General features: G+C 40.0%; 1 protein-coding gene across 2 annotated transcripts; it reads right to left on the reverse strand.

Moving 5' to 3' along the window:
• Positions 1-722: 722 nt before the first annotated feature.
• Positions 723-20,528, reverse strand: LOC139474096 (dehydrodolichyl diphosphate synthase complex subunit DHDDS-like). 2 transcript variants are annotated; one of them, XM_071256964.1, is made up of 8 exons: positions 20,442-20,528; positions 14,518-14,700; positions 12,122-12,264; positions 10,736-10,852; positions 3,181-3,282; positions 2,625-2,739; positions 2,302-2,409; positions 723-1,592 (listed from the first exon to the last, which is right to left on the reverse strand). In XM_071256964.1, the coding sequence occupies exons 2-8, from the start codon at positions 14,698-14,700 to the stop codon at positions 1,350-1,352; spliced, it is 1,011 nt and encodes a 336-aa protein (XP_071113065.1). In that variant the 5' UTR covers positions 20,442-20,528; the 3' UTR covers positions 723-1,349. The 2 variants fall into 2 exon arrangements, with proteins under 2 accessions (XP_071113065.1, XP_071113063.1); XM_071256962.1 differs by having other exon boundaries at positions 20,434-20,528.
• Between the last annotated feature and the right edge of the window lie 149 nt (positions 20,529-20,677).

The following is a 20,677-nucleotide window of genomic DNA, read 5'->3' on the forward strand; positions in this document are numbered from 1 at the left end:
CATCTGTCGGCTTGACAACTGTATAAGGATCTATTCCAAAAGGTCACCTATACAGTATTAAGGAGTTGTTATAGATAAATTGTGTCTACTTTGTAATCTGAGTATGGGCCAGACAAACCGGTTTTTGACATAATGAGCAACGTACCACACCTTCACGGTATGGGAAAGTGAGATCAACTTTGTCAGTCTGACCACCCCATAAATATGCCACAATTATTGGTTGCCATTCAATAGTGGATCCCTGTGGGATTGATTGCCTTGTGAGCAGTGTTCTTATCCTTTAGCGTATCCCTGTATACCGATGTTACTTTCAAGGTATATATGACACTGCGGCCCACTTTTATCAGATGTGATAGAGATGCTGGACTGCTGACAGCTGACAGCTGCACATTCACTCTCTTACTTCATCCTTAAGACACGAGGACATAAGCCAGGCCACATCATGGGAGGTGTCAACATCTGGCCAGAATCTGATTAACTGATTAATTATGACTTCTGTCCTTGCAGTCTCCAAGCATGTAAACTTGCATCCTTCTACTTCTCTGGTTACAAAACATAGCATTGTAAATACAACAAATTAGAAACTAGTTGAATCTCATGGTTGATTACATATGTTGTAGAAACTGTTGTTTGCCATCTTCCGAAACCCATGATAGATGGGCCTATCGTGTCACTTCTATGTGGAATATTTCCACAACAGTCTCATTGAATTCACACCGAGTTCAGCATGTTTATTGATGCAATATTTACAACTATACAAGTGTTGTAGAAATTCATCACACCACCACACATCATTATATACAATAGGAATACATTCACAATTACAGATAGTTTAGCTTCAGAAGTTCACTTGACATAATATCAAAGCTCTTTTCATCTAGTGGTACAAACCATAAAATAGCTGGATTAGGTAAATTTTAAATTGTTTTTAAAGTTGTAAAGATCCTCAAATACAATAAATAGCCAGGACATCAAGAGTCAATGCTGCATCTACAAGTTGTTCTTAAGTTAACAAACAAATGCATTCTCAGCTGTTCTGCCTTGCATATCTCACAAACTTCATTCTACAGGCTCTCTGAGAGAGTTCTCCTTTTTGGCTGACTGACAAAATCACATGCCTGAAGCAAATGTCAATAAGTCAAAGATTCTACTGTTATTGATATACCCATAACAAACTCACCTCGGGAACAAACCGTCACAGTTCTCACTAAAATCTGATCAAATCATACATCTTCCCAATCAGACCCATTTGCATTGTTTGAACAGTGTTTGGAATCCACAGATGAGCCATGCTGGAACACCGGATTTGCCCCCACCAGCTCCAGTCTCGAAGCTACACAAGTGTGGTGTTATGACCCACAAGGCACTACTGTCTGGTTGACAAGGGTATGAAAGTAAGTGTCACGTTTCTTCTGTAGCGTATCAAGGAATGTTTCTACTCTAGTCTGTCGCTCTGCTGTGTACTGATAAACACGACTCTGAGGCGTGATGCCGGCAGCATTACCCAGCGAGGACAGCTCCTGCACCATAGCCTGGTAGTCAGACTCCCGCAGGATGCGCTCCTGTTCCATGGCGTTGTTCAGCTTAGCATTCTGGTGACATTGATGGAATGTTTGTTAAATACAGCATGCTCAATTTTTATCCATTATAATGAAATGATTTACTAACCTTTTACTGTGTTGCTTTTAACCAGAGTAGCTCTATTTCAGCAGAATAACTTGACCTCTTTGTTCAAGTCAGCTTACGCCTGATTCGTCTGGTTCACAATACTGACCAAGCACTCAGCATTCTCCCTGCAGACCAACCACTATACTTTGACTGACCTCAACCGTCATTTGCATTAAATCTGATCACTGAGATCAGGACAACCTGCACCTTAGTTGATCCTCCCCATGCCCTACAATTTGGCCATTAATATATGTAGGTTCAAATACTCCAATGAACTCACACAGTATATTTAAGAGGATGACAAATATGAAGCCAATGTTAGAGAATGGAGATGAGGATAAGGATCAAGCCCCACAGAATACAGTTCCTGAACAACGTCAAGATACAGAGTAATTATTTGTATAATGACAACCAGTGTTATGCACTAATCTTGTGTCTCTGTCTAAACCTAACTTTGCCCAATCCTAAACACCATTAATAGATGCCAGTACCTATCGGAACATAAACATACTGTTCCGTGAACTGTATACTGTGTTCTATTGTCGAGGTGTTTCTCACAGTCCACATGCATGGTCTCTACATTCACCACATTAAGCTGTATTGGTTGTGACCCATTACTTATGGAGCACCCACCTGTATTGCTTGATAACTTCTCTGGTAGTGGAGGACAGCGCCATACAGGTGCCAGATGCTGAACTCTGGCCACAATACCTTCACAAAGGCCAGGCAGCTGTAGGAGCTCTGTAACAGAGTAATGGCGGGGAGTGGAGGAATGTTTTCACATCACCATAATAATGTTCGTAGACCAACTTACACTCAGGCAAAACTTCAAATAGTATACTAAGTGGATCTAAGGACCAGTACTTGTGTCACCATGCTGGGTACCCATCTCAGTAACATACAAACAGATGAAGTTTTATAGATACAGTTTCATGTTCAAAGTGAAAGCAACTCACCTCCCACAGCAGGAAGTCACTGAGTCTGACTTCCCCTGAAGTACGGATGAGCAGATCCAGGTGTCGAGACCGGGACGTGTACAGGCACTTCCCCAGCAGATCTTCAGAGATGTCACTGAAACATTTGTCCTGCAGTGCAGTACACTTTCATACATTCCACACAAGTATGTGTTGAGTCAACACCAAACAAGGACATATTTAATTAATGTCAAAATCAAAAAAGCTAGGTGGTCACTGTAATGCAACTGTACTGCCCTTATGTTGGTTGGTTGGTTTGTTGTTTTACGACGCATTCAGCAATATTCCAGCTTTATGACGGTAGTCCGTACTTAATCAAGTCTGGACCAGACAATCCAGTGATCAGGTGATTGATGTCTTGAGCATCGATCCACGCAATTGGGATCGATGACATGCTTCAACCAAGTCAGCGAGCCTGGCCACCTGATCCCGTTAGTTGCCTCTTAATACAACAAGCATAGTCGCCTTTTAAGGCAAGCATGGGTTGCTGAAGACCTATTCTACCTCGGATCTTCACAGGTCACCCTTATAAACTGACCTGTGTTTGAGCAAGCCTGTACTGACACCCTCCACCATCTCCCTCATGGCCGTGCACATGTCATCACGTGCTGTGTATGCAAAACAAACATTCAGGATGGCTCTGAAACAAAGATATGTAGAAGACACTAGTAGCAGCAGAACCTACACTACACTCATGCCATGTACCACAGTCTGCTTCAGTCTTATAACTTTCTTGTCATCAACTGTGGGACATACATGAAATAGCGTGCAAATTCAGTCTTAATTGAATGAAACCATTATGATGTATAGCTAGGGATGCATGGAGAGGAAGCACCAGCATACTGGGTATACAAAGAGGCAGTTTCATGAGGAAAGTCAATGTTTTCACAGTTTTTTTATTTAATATCCCATCCAACTCTTTAAATCAACAGATGCAAGATGGCAGAGTGCATAACCTCATTCTACTTAAGCACACAACAACAAGCAATAGACATACCCAGTAACAGAATACCTGTACCTTTAGAGGTTGCCCCTACAAACACAGGGTACTCACGGTACAAGGGATATACCCAGTAACAGAATACCTGTACCTTTAGAGGTTGCCCCTACAAACACAGGGTACTCACGGTACAAGGGATATACCCAGTAACAGAATACCCGTACCTTTAGAGGTTGCCCCTACAAACACAGGGTACTCACGGTACAAGGGATATACCCAGTAACAGAATACCCGTACCTTTAGAGGTTGCCCATACAAACACTGGATACTGACCGCACAAGGGATATACCCAGTAACAGAATACCTGTACCTTTAGAGGTTGCCCCTACAAACACTGGATACTGACCGCACAAGGGATATACCCAGTAACAGAATACCCGTACCTTTAGAGGTTGCCCCTACAAACACAGGGTACTCACGGTACAAGGGACATAACAAGTAACAGAATACCCGTACCTTTAGAGGTTGCCCCTACAAACACAGGGTACTCATGGTACAAGGGATACACCCAGTAACAGAATACCTGTACCTTTAGAGGTTGCCCCTACTAACACAGGATACTGACCGTACAAGGGATATACCCAGTAACAGAATACCCGTACCTTTAGAGGTTGCCCCTACAAACACAGGGTACTCATGGTACAAGGGATATACCCAGTAACAGAATACCTGTACCTTTAGAGGTTGCCCCTACAAACACGGGATACTGACCGCACAAGGGATATACCCAGTAACAGAATACCTGTACCTTTAGAGGTTGCCCCTACAAACACGGGATACTGACCGCACAAGGGATATACCCAGTAACAGAATACCTGTACCTTTAGAGGTTGCCCCTACAAACACGGAGTACTCATGGTACAAGGGACATACCCAGTAACAGAATACCTGTACCTTTAGAGGTTGCCCCTACAAACACGGGGTACTCACGGTAAGAAAACAGCATTACCACTACCCCTGCCATGGGCGTTACCACTTTCCCCTACTATGGGGCACATCAGAATTTTGTGTCCAATAAAGACTTAGGAAGAGATAGGCACTTGGGTCCATTTCATATCATCAGAAAAAAATGATTAAATGTGAAATTAATACACACGAAAGGCCTCTTCTCTGAAAAAAAGAATAACTGAGTCCTGATAAGTATCTCTTACATGAGCTAACTTATGAACTTCAGTAGTTTCTGAGAAAACTTCTCCTCCTTGCACACGCTATGCACCAAGTAAAATAATATGGATCAAGGGCCTAACTCTGTAAAAAGATAATTTACAGGACCAATTTTTGAATTCTTGAGAAGTATCTCTTAGATAAGCATGCAAACTTTTATTCATGAAACTTTAGCAGTTTCTGAAACATTTCACACACTATACACAAAATTGAAAAGCACGGAGCTAGGGATATAAACTCTATAAATTTTTTTTTTTACAGCACCAATATCAAACTCTTGTGATCATGACCATTGAAATCTCTGATTCAAATAGTTTGGGAGAAAATTTGTCCCCTTTGAGAAGTGTAAGGACAGACAGACTGACAGACAGACTGACAGACAGACAAAACTATGTTCCTTTTCCCTGCCTTACTTCGTGGTGGAGGATAATAATGTGATAGGCAATTTTCTTAGGTACTTGCATTTCAGATCTGAGAATTACCATGGCAACTGTCAAAGATATAAATCTGAGACTTATGTTGAGCTATGCACTGTTAAAAATCAATAATATCTCTGCAGTAAGAATCAGTTTACCACACCACCGGAGGCAAGGGAAAACACTGAGTGGGGCCTCCATATATATACTATTCAGAAGAAAACACAAAACTAAAATTAAATGGTAACAGATACAGTTTGATGATATATCATTAAGGGGAAATCCTGACTAAGTGCACTATTTCCAATATCTCCAAGAATCCATTACAAGGATTGTGATGCCCCTCCTCAACAGCACTGGAGCTGTGCTATAAATAGCACCAGTGATAGCCTCAATGGCTGAGAGCCGCTGAATGAAGTGGCATCTCAACATGGCTAAATTTACCTCAAGCTGAACAAACAGTTCTTCCTCCTTGTTCTTGTTTCCATCATAACATGCCCATAACTACACTTTGTTTTGGATGCAAGTGTGAAAAGAAATATATCTCTGACAAATTTAATATGCTGATCCCAATTCGTTACATTCAAATTGTTGAAACTATTGACCAGTGCAGTGAAGAAGAATGCAGCATAAATAGCAGCTACATCCTCCCCACAGATGGAGGTCCGCTGCCATTGGGTTCACTGCACCTGACTATGCTTGTGAACTTCTGATAAATAGACTAGGCTCTCAATGGTGTACCTTGACTTCCATTTTGGCAAATTAAGTTATTTAAAGTATAAGCTGTGATCCGAAATCAGTGTGGACAACCAAGCATTCCTCTCATAATCTTAATTCGAAATGTAAAGGATTTCCATTTTTTGACACTTGTAAAACAACCCTGAGCTGCGCAAGAATTGCAATTACACAACACTTAGTCCTACTTTGATAGTGCTAATTGTTGTCCAAGATATAGTTTTGTATAACAAAAGATTTTTTTAAATTCAGCTTCCAATAGCACATTCATAATTGATAACGTTTAGTCAAAAAGTACAGTAAGGAAGTGACAATTCAATACTCAGGGTGTGGGAAAGTTGGGGGCTGGAATTTTTTTTTGAGACTAAATAATTTTTATTTAGCCTTTGCCTAAGACAAGACATTTATTTCCGTCAGTGCCTAGCAAAATCCATTTATTTCCTCTGAAAGGTGTGGAAGCCTTTTAGGGCCATTTGTTTTCTTCTTTTTCTTCTTCTTGAAATTTCAAGATATATACTAAGTGATATTTCACAATAATGATCTTGAAATTTCAAGATAATAAATTAAACTTTTTTACGATTTTTAACTTGAAATTTCAATGTATTTCAATCTTAAAATTTCAATATAGCATCTTGAAACTTCAGCTTAATATCTTGAAATTCAAGAAAAAAACAAGCGGCCCTAAAAGGCTTCTGTAGAAAGAAGCCAAGAAATTTCTTTTGGAAACACAACAGACTTTTTTTCAGAACATTTGGACGAGTTGATCTGTCCCAGCTTTTCATGAACAAAATTCTTTCTAATATCTGAACATGCTGGATGGAATAATGATTATGCGTGTGCATGTTCCTGGATGCTTTCACTAGTCCACATTCTTATAGTGCTAGCCCAGGCTGGTAGGTCGGTTTGTTGTTTAACGCCACATTCAGTAATATTCCAGCTATATGACGACAGTCTGTAAATAGTCTGGACCAGACAATCCAGTGATTAATATCATGAGCATCGATCCACACAATTGGGATCGATTATATGCAAGTCTGACCACCTGATCCCGTTAGTCGCCTCTTACGCCAAGCATGGGTTGCTGGTCACTGGTCTAGCCCATGTAGACACCATGACCCAGCATACTGACTCTGAGCCAAACACCTCTTGTCTTATCTTCTGAATGCCGAGGTAGCAACTAGGTTACAACAAGTACCATCTTTTAACATCTTTTCGTAGGACACATCCTGGGGATCAAACCACTGACCAACTCAGGGTACAAAGATGATATGCACATGTTCCTATTACGTCTAACTTAGGTAAAAGCATGACAGTCAGCAAGGTTGGGTGCAAGTTAAAGCAAGTTCCTTAAATTGAGCCCTGTGTAGGCCATAGCAAGGCCATTTACTACCATTTCTGTTTGGACCATTTAGAACATTCAGTACAAACTACTTTGTAAATGCTGATAGTTTTGAGGAGGTTCTGGTGAGAACTTGATAATTTGACTTCATTATGTTCACCATGCAACAGCTTGTTGGTGATCACAGTCGCTAGCAGGTCTGTTCAAGGTAGTCATTCTAAAATAAGAATTTTGCTCTGTCTTTGAATAAAATTTCTAATGATATACTTTTCAACCTTCTCTGATTGTCTGCTCTCTGTTTTTCCTGTTCTTACATGGTTTATTAATTACGGTAAAGGAACAATGAATATCTTCCATATGACTACCATCTTTGTAACAAAGTTATAAAGACATCCAGGTTAATGACACCACTCCTGCATTTGGAAAACATGTGTTGTTATTGCATACACTGCATACTGTACACACATTGCATACACTGTATACTGAACATTGCATACACTTGATACTGTAGTGCAGTGTACACATTGCACACACACACTGTATACTGTACAAACATTGCATATACTGTATAACATACACATTGCATAAACCGTATACTGTACACATTGCATACTGTATAATATACACATTGCATAAACTGTATACTGTACACATTGCACACACACACTGTATACTGTACACACATTGCACATACTGTATAACATACTCATTGCATAAACTGTATACTGTACACATTTTGAATACATACAGTATACTGTAAGCATCCTGAATACTGTACAAACATTCTATACAGTACACGCATTGTATAGAAACTGTACACACTTTGTATATACGAGGTATACTGTACACACATTGTCTAGTGTACACATTGCATGCTCACTATACAGTACACAAATCATTTACACTGTAAACTGCACACATTGTATACTATACACACTGTAATATGTACAAACATACACACATTGTATTCTTTACACACATTACATACACACTGTATACATACATTGTAAACACTTTATACTGTTCACACATTGTCTACACTGTATACGGTACAAACATTGTACACACATTACCTACACACTCTATACTGTAGAAACAATGAGTGAATGAGTGAGTTGAGTTTAACGCCGCTTTTAAAAGTATTCCAGTTATATCGCAACGTGTCAGCTTAATGTGGGTGGATAGCTTGAAGTGATGCAGGTCTTAGACGACTACCAGTTCGGTGAAACCCACGAGCACGGGTATGGTGCTGACAAACCTAGAAACATAACCGGGATTCGACCCACTATCATTGGTTTCTGGCACCTTACACGACTGGGCCACCTGGGCCACCTGTGCCCCCTGTACATTCTCTACTGTACAAACATTGTATACACACTATACTGTAGACACACTGCATACACTGTACACCCCATGTAAAGACACTGTATACTATGCACACATTGTATGTACATTGTATGTACATTGTATGTACACTGTATATACACACTATACTGTATACACATTGTAAAGACACTGTGTACTGTACACATAGTAGACACTAGGGCTGCAATGAATAAGATTCGTATCACAAACTGACGAATACAGGGTAACGAATACAAATCTTTATTTACGAATTCAATAACAACTCAGTAATTGAAGTATTTATTGTTATATTCAATGAAAAATAACAACATAAATTATTTGACATGGTTGGTTAATTATCAATATATTATACATTTATATACTGCACTTATCCAGGTACTAGTATCTGCTCAAATACGACAATGACCAGTGACAAAAATACTATCAAATTAAATATATGAGTGTTGTCTTTAAAGAAATCTATGCATATGATATGTTCTTACCGATATTTTTAGGTACATGGTATATGTAAGTGCACATGACTGCATATTCGTAAACAGTCGATTCTAGTGACCATGAATAATGAATTCAATTCATGAATGGACACGCTTTGATTCACCGAATGTGAGTGAATCGTAACAGCCCTATTAGACACTGTATACTGTACACACACTGTATACTGTACACACATTCGATAGACACTACATTCTGTACACACATTGTATAGACATAGAGTGTGCAGTATACAGTAAAGCATAGTGTATTGCTCAACAGCAGTCTTGCAGCTGTTGGGAGGGCAGTGTGCATAGTATGAACAGTGTGTGATGTGTGTGAGGATGGGACCACACTCAGCATGCTGAGTGAGGGGGCCTAAACTACTGTCGGACATTTATTAAATATGAATCATAAGACTATGAAAATAGCGTATATCAAAATAACGCAAATGTACCTAATCTGACCTAATCGTATTCTAACTGACACTGTGATTAGCCTAAAAATGTAAAATGGTGATCTACTTAGAAGATAATCATATATTGTTATGCATGAGTGAAACGGCCTATAGCACCTGTCCTGAGGTCATGACCTCACACCGGCCCGTGCATTTGCAAGACTACATCATTATTATCAAACAGGGCTGTATGCGCATATTTCTATAATCCGTTTCAGACTTCTATCATGGGATGTTTAAATCTGAACTTGATGTTTTCGTTCAAATGTTTCTGGTGCAAAATTGTCAATAGGACACCTTGTGACTGAAATACTTCAAATCACAGGTAGGGAGGTCGGTGGTTACAGAACAGTCTGTGAAACATTCTACAGTCAAGTCCCGTTTATCCGACAACCATGGTTGCATTGTTACATTGTTGGAGGAATATGTTTTCTAATCATGCAACCTCTAAAGTTTAACACAAAACAACTGTTACGGACTGTATGACATATTCAAAATACTTTAAAAAGCATAGTCTGGAATGGAAGTCGCAACTTTGAAACTGGTACCTGAAGCTTAAGAAAGTTGCTTTCTAAGTGGCTAACGTCGACATCCTGTTGGTCATTTCATTGGTAGGTCATAGTTCGTGAAAGGTTGTTCTGACGTGACCTGTAATAGGATGTCCTCACTGATAGCGAGAACTTGTATCTGATTGTAATAAGATTGTGGTAATCTAAGATGTGATTTATCCTGTTTTCTTTAATTAAAGCATTAATTGTTTATTGTTAAGTAAGTTTATCTCTTAAGCAATTGTAATATGCAGCTAGCAGCCGATTCGTCTCGCATCAAATCAGGGGCTGTGCAATCGCCATGATTGCGGGCAGAAGACCACGAAGTACACTGATCACTGTGTCGGATTAACAAGACTGATTAATCAGTGATTTCGGTACTTCGTTGCAAATTGGGTGTGTCAGAGTCGGAGTAGGAGGCGAGACTGTCGGATTAACAGGTCTAAATAGCACTCATTTAATCGGTTCCCATCATTAGTGTCGGATAACGCCGATTGTAGGATTAACGAGTGTAGGATTAACGAGGCTTGACTGTATCTTGTTTTAACATGTTTAATGGGTAGAAAGTATTTTTCTAGCATTTCTGACAGTTTTTTACCTATTGTTGTGTTTAGTCAGCTCCACTGCCTCTGCAATAGTCTTCTGTACATCAGTTGGTAGTAGACGCAGGTTCCCCAGTACTCTAATACACACACCATGCTTCTCAATCAGCTCCCTGAAACAATGCATATGTTAATATCAACTAGGTCCACACAATAAACAGAGTTCACATGACTGGAACATCCAGAAATCTCATGGAACAGAAAGGGAGGAATCAGTAAGTCCAGTCATGAGGTGAGTAAATGATTGAAGTTGGTGGCTCTCCAGTAGCAAAGGATGGGCTTAGCGTAACACAATCGACGTCCAGTTTGTAAACAACAAGGCAACTGCTGTGAGATTTTGGTCAATTGCAGTGTTTGCTAAGCATGTGAACCGTCAACAAATATTTTCCAAATCTTTTCAGGTTCTTAATCAACATGCTAAAGTGATTTGATGCACTAAGTGAGGTAAGACCTGTTTTATTACATAAGGCTAACAAAAATAATAATAGTCTTGGTTCTCAGGCACCAGCTGCATCATAATGTTTTGTTTTTATTCCAATTTTCAAAAACTATTTAAAAATCCTTAAATATTTCCCGTCTCAAAAACACATCCCTGGCAGTAAAATGTTCCAATACTTAATAACAGTTGCAATCCAAAATATTGTGCAGTTACTTCCCTTTACATGCATACTGCTTTCTTGCGCATCTCTTGTTATAGTCATGGTGGCAATTTATTTGCTTGTGTGCTTGTTAGGTCAATGAAAACATGAAATTTATGATAGATATCACCAGACTTGATGATTTACAAATTCAATGGTATTTGTGTACTGTATGCCGGACAATGTTTAATACGTAGAAATTAACATTACAGGTGTACATGTGTATGTCAAATAGCAATAAGCTGTTCACACATTTTCTCACCTATCTATGGGTGATAATAAAAAATACTTAATGGGATGGATAATATCGTACCTGAAAAGAAATTTCAATACAGTGACAGGAAGACCTAAGACTTTGTATCTCTAATGACTAAATGTTGTTTTATGGAGACTTCATTGTGAGGTGATGTGACTTGCTGATCAGCATGATCAGTTCGTATACAATTTTGTGGAAATTAATGTAAACAAAATTGAATGAAATCAAGGATAAACAATGAAGACTTTTATAGCTCATAGAATGCATGCTAGACCCACAAAACTTTGTTTTCTGTTAAAAATAAGAAGTAAATGCATGAAGGAGTAATGTGGGTCAAATAAGAAATATAATATATACTTTACGTGAATACTCTGAATAGTAACCAAGGGCGCCCTGGATGACCAAAGGGAAGAATGAATTGCAATATGTTATGCCATGATAAAAAAATAACTAAATAATTTATTTGTTTTGTCATTCCATCAACTTACTTTTCCTCGAGGAGTCGGGCAAACTTCTTCCTGGCCAGCTCCATGAGACAGTCTACCTCCTCCTTGGACCGTTTGAAGTTTTCAATGCTGAAGGCGTACACAGTCACCTCACAAATGCCCAGGTCCAGACACCAATCAAGTGTCTGCAAGCAATAGTCACAGGTCACAGAGTCAGAGACAGCCAAGTCTGCTCCATTCAACACGAGGTCAAAACGTAATTTTAGTAAAATCTAAATATTTTTTACATTGGTATATTAAATTATTAACCTGCAGTACTCCTTAATGCATTTACTGCTGTATTCTGACAGAAAGACTGTGTGAGGTTCAGCTGTTAAAGAAAAGTTGTTCCAACCAGTAACTGGCAGCACCCTCACACAGTTGGCATGTGACCAGGAAGCGATGTCGTCACATGACTGCTGCAAACATGACATCTGAACTTCATGAGGAGGTATTGCAGTAAAGGGAGGGCACTTAAATGTAGTAATGCAGGATAAGTATACAAATGTCAAACATATTTGGAATTTACTTAACGTTTTAACTTATCCTGCATTAAGGCAGGTGGGCATACCTTCAGATGTGAACCAAAATAAACCTTTGTTAGGGTCTGATGAACCAGCAGAAAGTGATGGACCACCGATGACCATTCCTGTATGAAGCAGACGAGAGCTGATGCATCAGGAAACCCAAATAGGTGGCAGAAATAGAATGAGGCGGGTAGCCAAAAACTAGAACTGACCCAAGAGCGAATGCGGAATGCAGTAGAGCCCTCTAATCTGGGGTGATATACACTGGAGAGTCCATCCGGAAAATCAGGATTGTGACATGTTATCCATCACCAGGGGACCAAAACTGTAGACATCGGGGACATCTCCCAGGGCTACGTCACAGAGGTAGTGCATGGTGAAGATGTAGTCAGATTGACCAAAACAGCCTTCCATGATCGATTTGATGGGGCACTTGCTATGAAGAGCAAGTGAATTTTCACCATGCCCTTACCACGAGGCCAGGCTCCCGTAGAGCAACAAATTTCCATGAAAACCGAGCATGTATCACCCAATGGATCATAGGAGGCTTTGAAGAACCGGCTTCAACTAACACGTGAACACCTTCAGTCACATAAAAGGAGTGAACCCGGAGGTCATCTCTCCTAAAGAGTGATGCTTTAAACAACGGGGTTAAGGAAAGAGTCGCAAAAACTGTCATAGAAGTGTGGTGCTGTGTGAGCATCAGGATTGCTGTGAGTGGCGGACGAGCTGTGGAGACCAACTGCTGATGCCAAGGTATGGAAGACAAGTGTTGACGCCGGTGACATAGAAGGCAGAGGAGCCGTAGTAGCAAGGTGGCGGGAAGGGTGGCGTAGGAGACCGCAATAAGGCATAGGTCTCGATGAGGGAGGGAGTCACCGAGATGTCAGTCATACCAGGCTGTCGACAGCCCGTTGAGTAAGACGTTTCCTAGTTACTTGTATGTGGCAGTTGCAGGAGCATGGCGACAAGGGACCGCAATATTGGCATTGTGCTGTGAAAGTACAGGGCATCGTACAATCAAAGGAGAGAGTGTGGGGGTCCCGATTAGATTTGTTCAATGAGGCATAAATTCTACAATTTGAGCAAAGTCAATTTGATGTGGCAAGCACACAACAGGAATCATGAGGCATAATGTAACTCAAAAACTTTTCGTTTTTTAAAAGTTTACATGAGCAAATAATTACGCAAAAAGTAGTGAAAAGCAAAACTTTAAAACAAACACAAGGTAAATCAAAAATGTAAAAATATCATCTATGTTTATCCTGACTCATACTTATTACTCATGTGTATGAGTCAGGGTGAGATAAAATTTAATCGATTACCCAGGCCAAATAAAAGAATTCAGAAAGCAAGAAACGAAAGTTTGTGGCAACAAGTTGAATTCAAAATGGCAGATGGAACAATACACCCGTGAATTACTGTGACTAGAGCCACAAACAAGCAACAAAATGTTACAAAATATGTATGGGAAGACCACAAAGGGCACAAACCATACAGAGAAGATAACATAATAGTAAACATTGAAAGTAGACTATGCAATGAAGCAAAACAATAGGCTTTATTTCCACAAGGGATACATCAGTACGTCCATTCGTGGAGGTGACAAAGCAGTAATGTGATCTATGTGTTGTCATCGCTTCCTGGTCACATGCCGACTGAGGGTGCTACCAGTAACTGGTTGGAACAACTTTTCTTTAGCAGCTGGATCTCACACAGTTCATCTTTCTGTCAGAAAACAGTAGTAAATGCATTGAGGAGTATAGCAGGATTAGTTAAAAAAAATTGTAAGTTTCTGTTGAGCTCAAAAGAGGATGTATTTTTGAGCAAAATCTGTTGAAAAACTTCAGCTGATCTTTCCCATCATCCTACCTCAGCAAGTTTGTCAAATCCCTTCAGATGTCCCTCAGCCTTCTCCATGCTGTTCTTGGCAGCAAAGCGCCGGTTGCCGTCCATGATGATGCCGATGTGTTTGGGGACCGGACCGGCCTTTAGCACAGATGCACACATTCTCTGCATCCATGACCGGTTCCGCCGCTCAGGGAACCACGACATCTGTATAAACATCAGGATGTTTACATATATATGTGTCAAAATATGCATAACCATCACAACAAAGTATTCACTTCTCACAAAAGCATCATTCTCATAAAGGACAATTAAAGTAAACATTGCAACTTTGCAGATTTCATTACTTAAGGACTTACTTAATCACAGATGCTTGACTAACATTAAACTTGAAAATGGGAAATAGCGTAAAACAGACGAAAAAAGACGACAGGTGAAATCTACCCAAACTGAGGGGATTCCCCTCACTAGAATTAAAACAAGCTCCTGTTGTTTGACGCGGGCACATTTTCAACAATGGAGCCGTGCTCAGTCTGCCTGGTAGTTTATTCCAACTTGTCCAGCACCTATTGTTACAACTTACAGGTACAAATTCACCCGAGCATGGTGATTGGTGAGGCAATAGGAATCACGGGGGGCATCTCACATATGACCCAACTAATATGACAACTAATATCGCACAAAATATAACAATACAACTTATTGAGAACTATATTCACATACACTGTTCTGAGTGAAAACTTTAAAAATATATAGTCACAGATGCCCCGTAAAATCACCCAAGCGTTATATTTATTGTCAATCGTAATTATTCAGGTTTTCTGATCAAGGATTTATGATTTCTTCATTTGCACTACCAGTAAAACGATCAACCATGTAATTTGCAATCAAACAAAAGTATGATTATGATATATCAATGAGTGAGTGAACATAATAATAGAAGCTATTCCAGAAAAAAAGATACTGTTTCCAGGTGAGACAGAGGTGAATGTACAGTATGAAGATGTGACAATCTCATTAAAATCAGATCTTAGTTCTCGCTATCGCTAAACAAAGATCTGAAGACATCCCATTACGGGTCACATCAGAACAACCTTTCATCGGACCAATCAGAGCGCCGCTTACCAGAATATGAAAGTGACAGTCAGAATGTGATTTTTTTCAGTATTACGACCCGTACAACTGATTCCGTCAAAATTATCGTCTATTTCTCGCTTCAGTGGGATAAACATTTGAACGGAGGAGGTGTTGAACAGTATGTACCGCCTTACAATCTCAACCAAATATTAGCCAATCCGGACTGTTTGTTCAGTTTTCAATTTTTTTTATCGAGAACTGTGTCAACATATTTATCAAGCTTAGTCTGAAATGGAAGTCGCCAGGTTGAAACGAGTGCCGTAAAGATCAAGAAAGCTGCTTTCTAATTGGCTGATGTCGACTTCTTGTTATTCATTTCCGTTGTCGGCCAAAGGTCACGAAAGGTCGTTCTGACGTGATCCGTAATGGGATGTCCTCGGATCTTTGTTTAGTATTGGGATTGGAAGATGTGAGATTTACAAAGTAGTCACATCTAATAGAGGTGGGAGGAAGGAAAGCTCTATTACTCAGACGTGTTTGGTTGAGAAGTTTCAATATGAAATGGAACAATGTCTGCACAGGCGAAGGACCTATTTCTAATGATAGATCTATCAAGTCTGTTGAGAAGCTTATGGACAAGTACTAGGGTGCATCTGAAGGAAAAGGAACCATTTAGAATTTCAAGGCTGACATCCAGGTAAAGCCTGATACAGTACACAAAATTCTGCAAAGCAAGGCCAGTACCATGTGCGCAAACAGAAGCTGTAGAAGCAGAACTAGATAGACTTGTAAGGGCAGGGTTGTGAAGAAAATTGAATGTTCTGATTGGGCATCACCAATCATGATTGTCCACAAGTCTGACAAGTTTCTGTGCATATGTAGAGACTGCTAAGTGACAATAAATTCTTCACTGGAATCCAAGGTTATACCCCATGGTAACAGCTTCTCTAAACTATCAGCAACTAAGGTTGTCAGTAAGGTGGACTTTTCAAGTATGAGGGCTGGCTGAAAAGTTCTAAGCCTAAGTGGGATATCTCAATCGGATAGAAACAAACTTTTGCCACCAACAAGTAAAATCATTTAATGAATCATAGACATAAGAACTGCAACTGTAGTGTTAATTTTGTCTTTGTACCAGACCATCTTGTGAACCTACCCATTGAAATCACCAGAAATGGACAAAACTGGCTATAGGGCAGTCATCAAGTACCTGCCACTGAAAGGGCTAACTCCAACACAGATACATGCTGACGTGGTCTCCACTTAAGGGGATGATGCCCCTCCCTTTTCCACTGTAAAGAAGTGGGCTGCGGAATTCAAGCATGGCAGAGAGAGCCTTGACTATGACCTGCGTCCAGGAAGGCCTGCAACAGCAACCATTCCGGAAAACATTACCCAGGTGCATGACATGGTGATGGCTGATCGTCGATTGACCACTCGACATATTGCCAGTGTTGTGTGCATCTCTCATGAGTAGGTTGAGCACATTATCACAATGAGTTGGGAATAACAAAAGTTTCTGCAAATTGGGTGCCAAAGCTCATGACAGCAGGTCAGATTCCTGACGTCCTGTGACAATTTATGCCGTTTTGAAGCAGATCCGATGTTTTTTTAGCCCGATTTGTAACCATGAATGAGACCTGGATTCATCACTTTCAACCAGAAACCAAAATTCAGTCTAAACAATGGAAGCATCCGGAATCACCAGTCCCCCAAAAGCCAAGTCAGTTCCTTCGGCTGGAAAGATGATGGCTTCAGTCTTTTGGCATTCCAAGGGTATTCTGCTGATTGACTATCTTGAAAAAGGCCAGACTATCAATGGAAGAAGATATTACGCTGACCTACTGAGACAGTTGCGTGAAGCTATCAAAGCTAAGCGACAGAGAATGCTCACTAAAAGGGCCCTGTTCCACCTAGACAATGCTCCTGTTCACAAATCGGTGGTTGCCATGTCAGCGATCCATGATTGTGGTTTCGAACTCATTGACCATCCCCCTTATTCATCCGATTTGGCCCCGTCAGACTGCCCCATGTTTCCCAAAATGAAAAAGGAACTAGCCGGTCGCCATTTTCCTAGTAATGACGATGTCATTTCTGCTGTGAATGACTTTTTTAGGGTGGCTGAAGAAAATTTCTTCTTGACCGGCATCCAGGCCTTGCAGCATCGCTGGCAAAAGTGTGTAAACCTGGAAGGGGACTATGTGGAGAAATAAATGAAAACCATCGACTTGGTACGGGCCTTTCACAGTTAGGCTTAGAACTTTTCAGCCAATCCTTGTACATACCAAAAGCTTGAACTGTCAGAGACCTCTTGGTTATAAACACTCATAAAGGATTGTATGAGTATCAGTAGTGGTCATTCAGAGTTTCCACAGCTCCTGCAATCTTCCAGTGTAGTATGGAACAGATAATCCAAGGATAGATGGGTTTGAAGTTTTGTTGGGTGATATCCTGATGGATACAGAAGAGGAATGCAGCAACAGGGCTTGGTGGATAGAGTCCTACGAAGGTTAGCAGAACATGGAATCAAACTCAAGTTGAACAAGTGCAGATTGACAGATTGCAGAGGTAACAAAGAAAGATACCGTCCTTTCAAGAGTACACATACAGAGACCAAAATCATGTGAATGACAGTGAACTCCCGTCTTACTTCATACGTCTTCCAGAGCTGTCAGTAGACCAGGGATGCCTACTTTGGGGAATGTGAGTAATCATACCATCCAGATTCCAGGCAGCAGTATAGCAAGAGTTGCATACAGAGCACAGTGGCATCGTCAGAATGAAGAGCCTCGCCTGCAGTTACTTGTGGTAGCCAGGTCTAGATCGGGCAGTTCAACACACTATGCCAGTAAACAGATGCTTGAAAACTTCTTTCTTACACACTGGGCAACGCCACACACTGTAACAGGTGAATCACCAGTCTAGGGATGGGTAATGGACGTTTTAACTGTTTCACAATATTTTGCGATGCAAAAGGCAGTATTGCGTTATGAATTACAATATATTGTATAATTCTAAATTTTGAATTCAGAAGCACTCTTAATACATTATGGTATTAATTGAAGTTCATAAATGGATCAAAACAAGATGCTGGTACAAAATAATGTTTACACAGTCAATAAATAGGCAGCCATCTTGGGATGTGTTGACCTCATACACAGGTCTTCATCGGTCGACCAAACAGACAACCAAATAGGGGACTTGGTTAAGTTACCAGAAGTCGCACAGAAGGACCGGGCTTCATCGGTTCCCATCTCGGCTGACTCAACACATTCAGGGGCTACACAACCCAAAAAGTATTCTTCAAGTAATTCAGAGATGAGAAGTGCTGAGAACACCAGTAGGGAAACTTGTGTTGGCAGGCATTAACAAATGCAAAGACTTGATCTCTAAGTGACCTTTGTGACAGATTCCAGAGAAGTGCATTTCAGGTGTTGACAGTGACTTTAACTATGTTGTCTAGACAACAGTTGGGTTGCGATGCATCCAAGATAGTGTTTATTCTTTTGGGTTAATATTGGTACTGAGACCACTGTTACAAGTTCTAACATGTTAAACATTGAAGGTTACTTGTTAAAGTTAATGAATTATCACTTAATGTGAATGTTATTGCTGTAAGTAGTAGTAATCTGGGCAATTGTTAAATGGTTATTCTAAAGCAGTATCAACATGATCAAACCAGCAAGATAGTGAATGTCATTGTACAACTATTGTGTCAAGTTAGGGTAATATCTGTCTTTGCCTGCTATTGTGAATTTAAGGTGGTGGAGTGTAGTGTATTGTCACTGTGATGAGTGCTATAGTAAATAGTACCAGCTAGCTCATGCTATGATGTAGCTGATGATGTCAGCGCAGACCGAGGTACTGAGGCCCTGATAGAAGAACAAACCCATGATCGTGTCCCAGTCTTTGTGTTATTGACACGCAGATAGTTCAATATGAGAACTAAAGGAAATACATCACATATGCAATGACACTTTTGTAGGATTAACAGAAATAAGAACACTTTTAGAATGACCGCTTCGTGGCATATTTGTATAGCTGCTAAGCATTACAAGTCTTTACATCAGCTAATGAAAACATTTATCATGCACAGCTGTGACCACACCCACAAATATATTTTTTTAATCACATTGATTTCAGCACTTTCACTTGGACATTTAAATACTTGCTATATTTTCTTGCTCTGGAATTCATCAGGCAATCATTTGAGGCATTGCCACCTAGATACAGAATGTTGGGTAGGTAGGTGTTTTTTCATCTAGTCCATTAAATGATAACTGCTAGATAGATATACCAAATTTTGCATTATCCTCCACATAGTTGGATGCATTATGTGCAAGGCTTTTCCACATATAAAATAATAGAAACAATATTAAAACTAGCAAAATACTGCAAGGACCCAACTTGTCTTTGAATTGTGTAGGGAGGTAGACTGGTACTGGAGTATTCTGGTTACTCAGACTTCATGACAAATCTGCTAACACGAGTCTTTCCAGTACAGACATAATTAAATGTAAGCGTGGAATCAGCTGTTGACCTAAATTAATAGGTGTTGTATAGGTCTCAGAAAGTCTTGTGTCGAACCAACTAAACCAATTTGTCTCAGCTGTGTATGATGTATGTTACTGCTGAGACATGTCGCATGCATAACGAATCGAAATTGTGTGGATTTCCCGGAGATCGGAATACAATATCCTCAAATGACATGTGTCACATGTAGCCAGATTCAGATACGTTCTGCCGAAGATCATCAATATGATGCAACGTCACAACATAAACGATAAATAAGATATGAAAGTCTTCTCTGAGTAATATTATGATAATTCCAAATGCACCAATAATTCGTGGTAGATGACTTACGTTCTCACCCTAAATATTGTCAACAACGTGTCCCTCCCTCCTCGCTCACTCCCAGTTCACGTTTCACACTCGACTGAGGGCAACCCCGGCTTGTGACGTCAGTGCACTTGCTAAAACAAGTGGTCAGCATCCGCGAAAGAAATTAGTTTTGCATAAACTGGTTCTATTTTGTTTGTTGTGTGTTGACTGTTGACAAGATTCATTTTGATTAGTATTACGTATTTACTCTATTCCTTATAACGGA

Source organism: Haliotis cracherodii, unplaced genomic scaffold (genome assembly GCF_022045235.1).
Source record: "Haliotis cracherodii isolate W230 unplaced genomic scaffold, xgHalCrac1.p SCAF_3, whole genome shotgun sequence".
Classification (NCBI taxonomy): Eukaryota; Metazoa; Mollusca; class Gastropoda; order Lepetellida; family Haliotidae; genus Haliotis; species Haliotis cracherodii.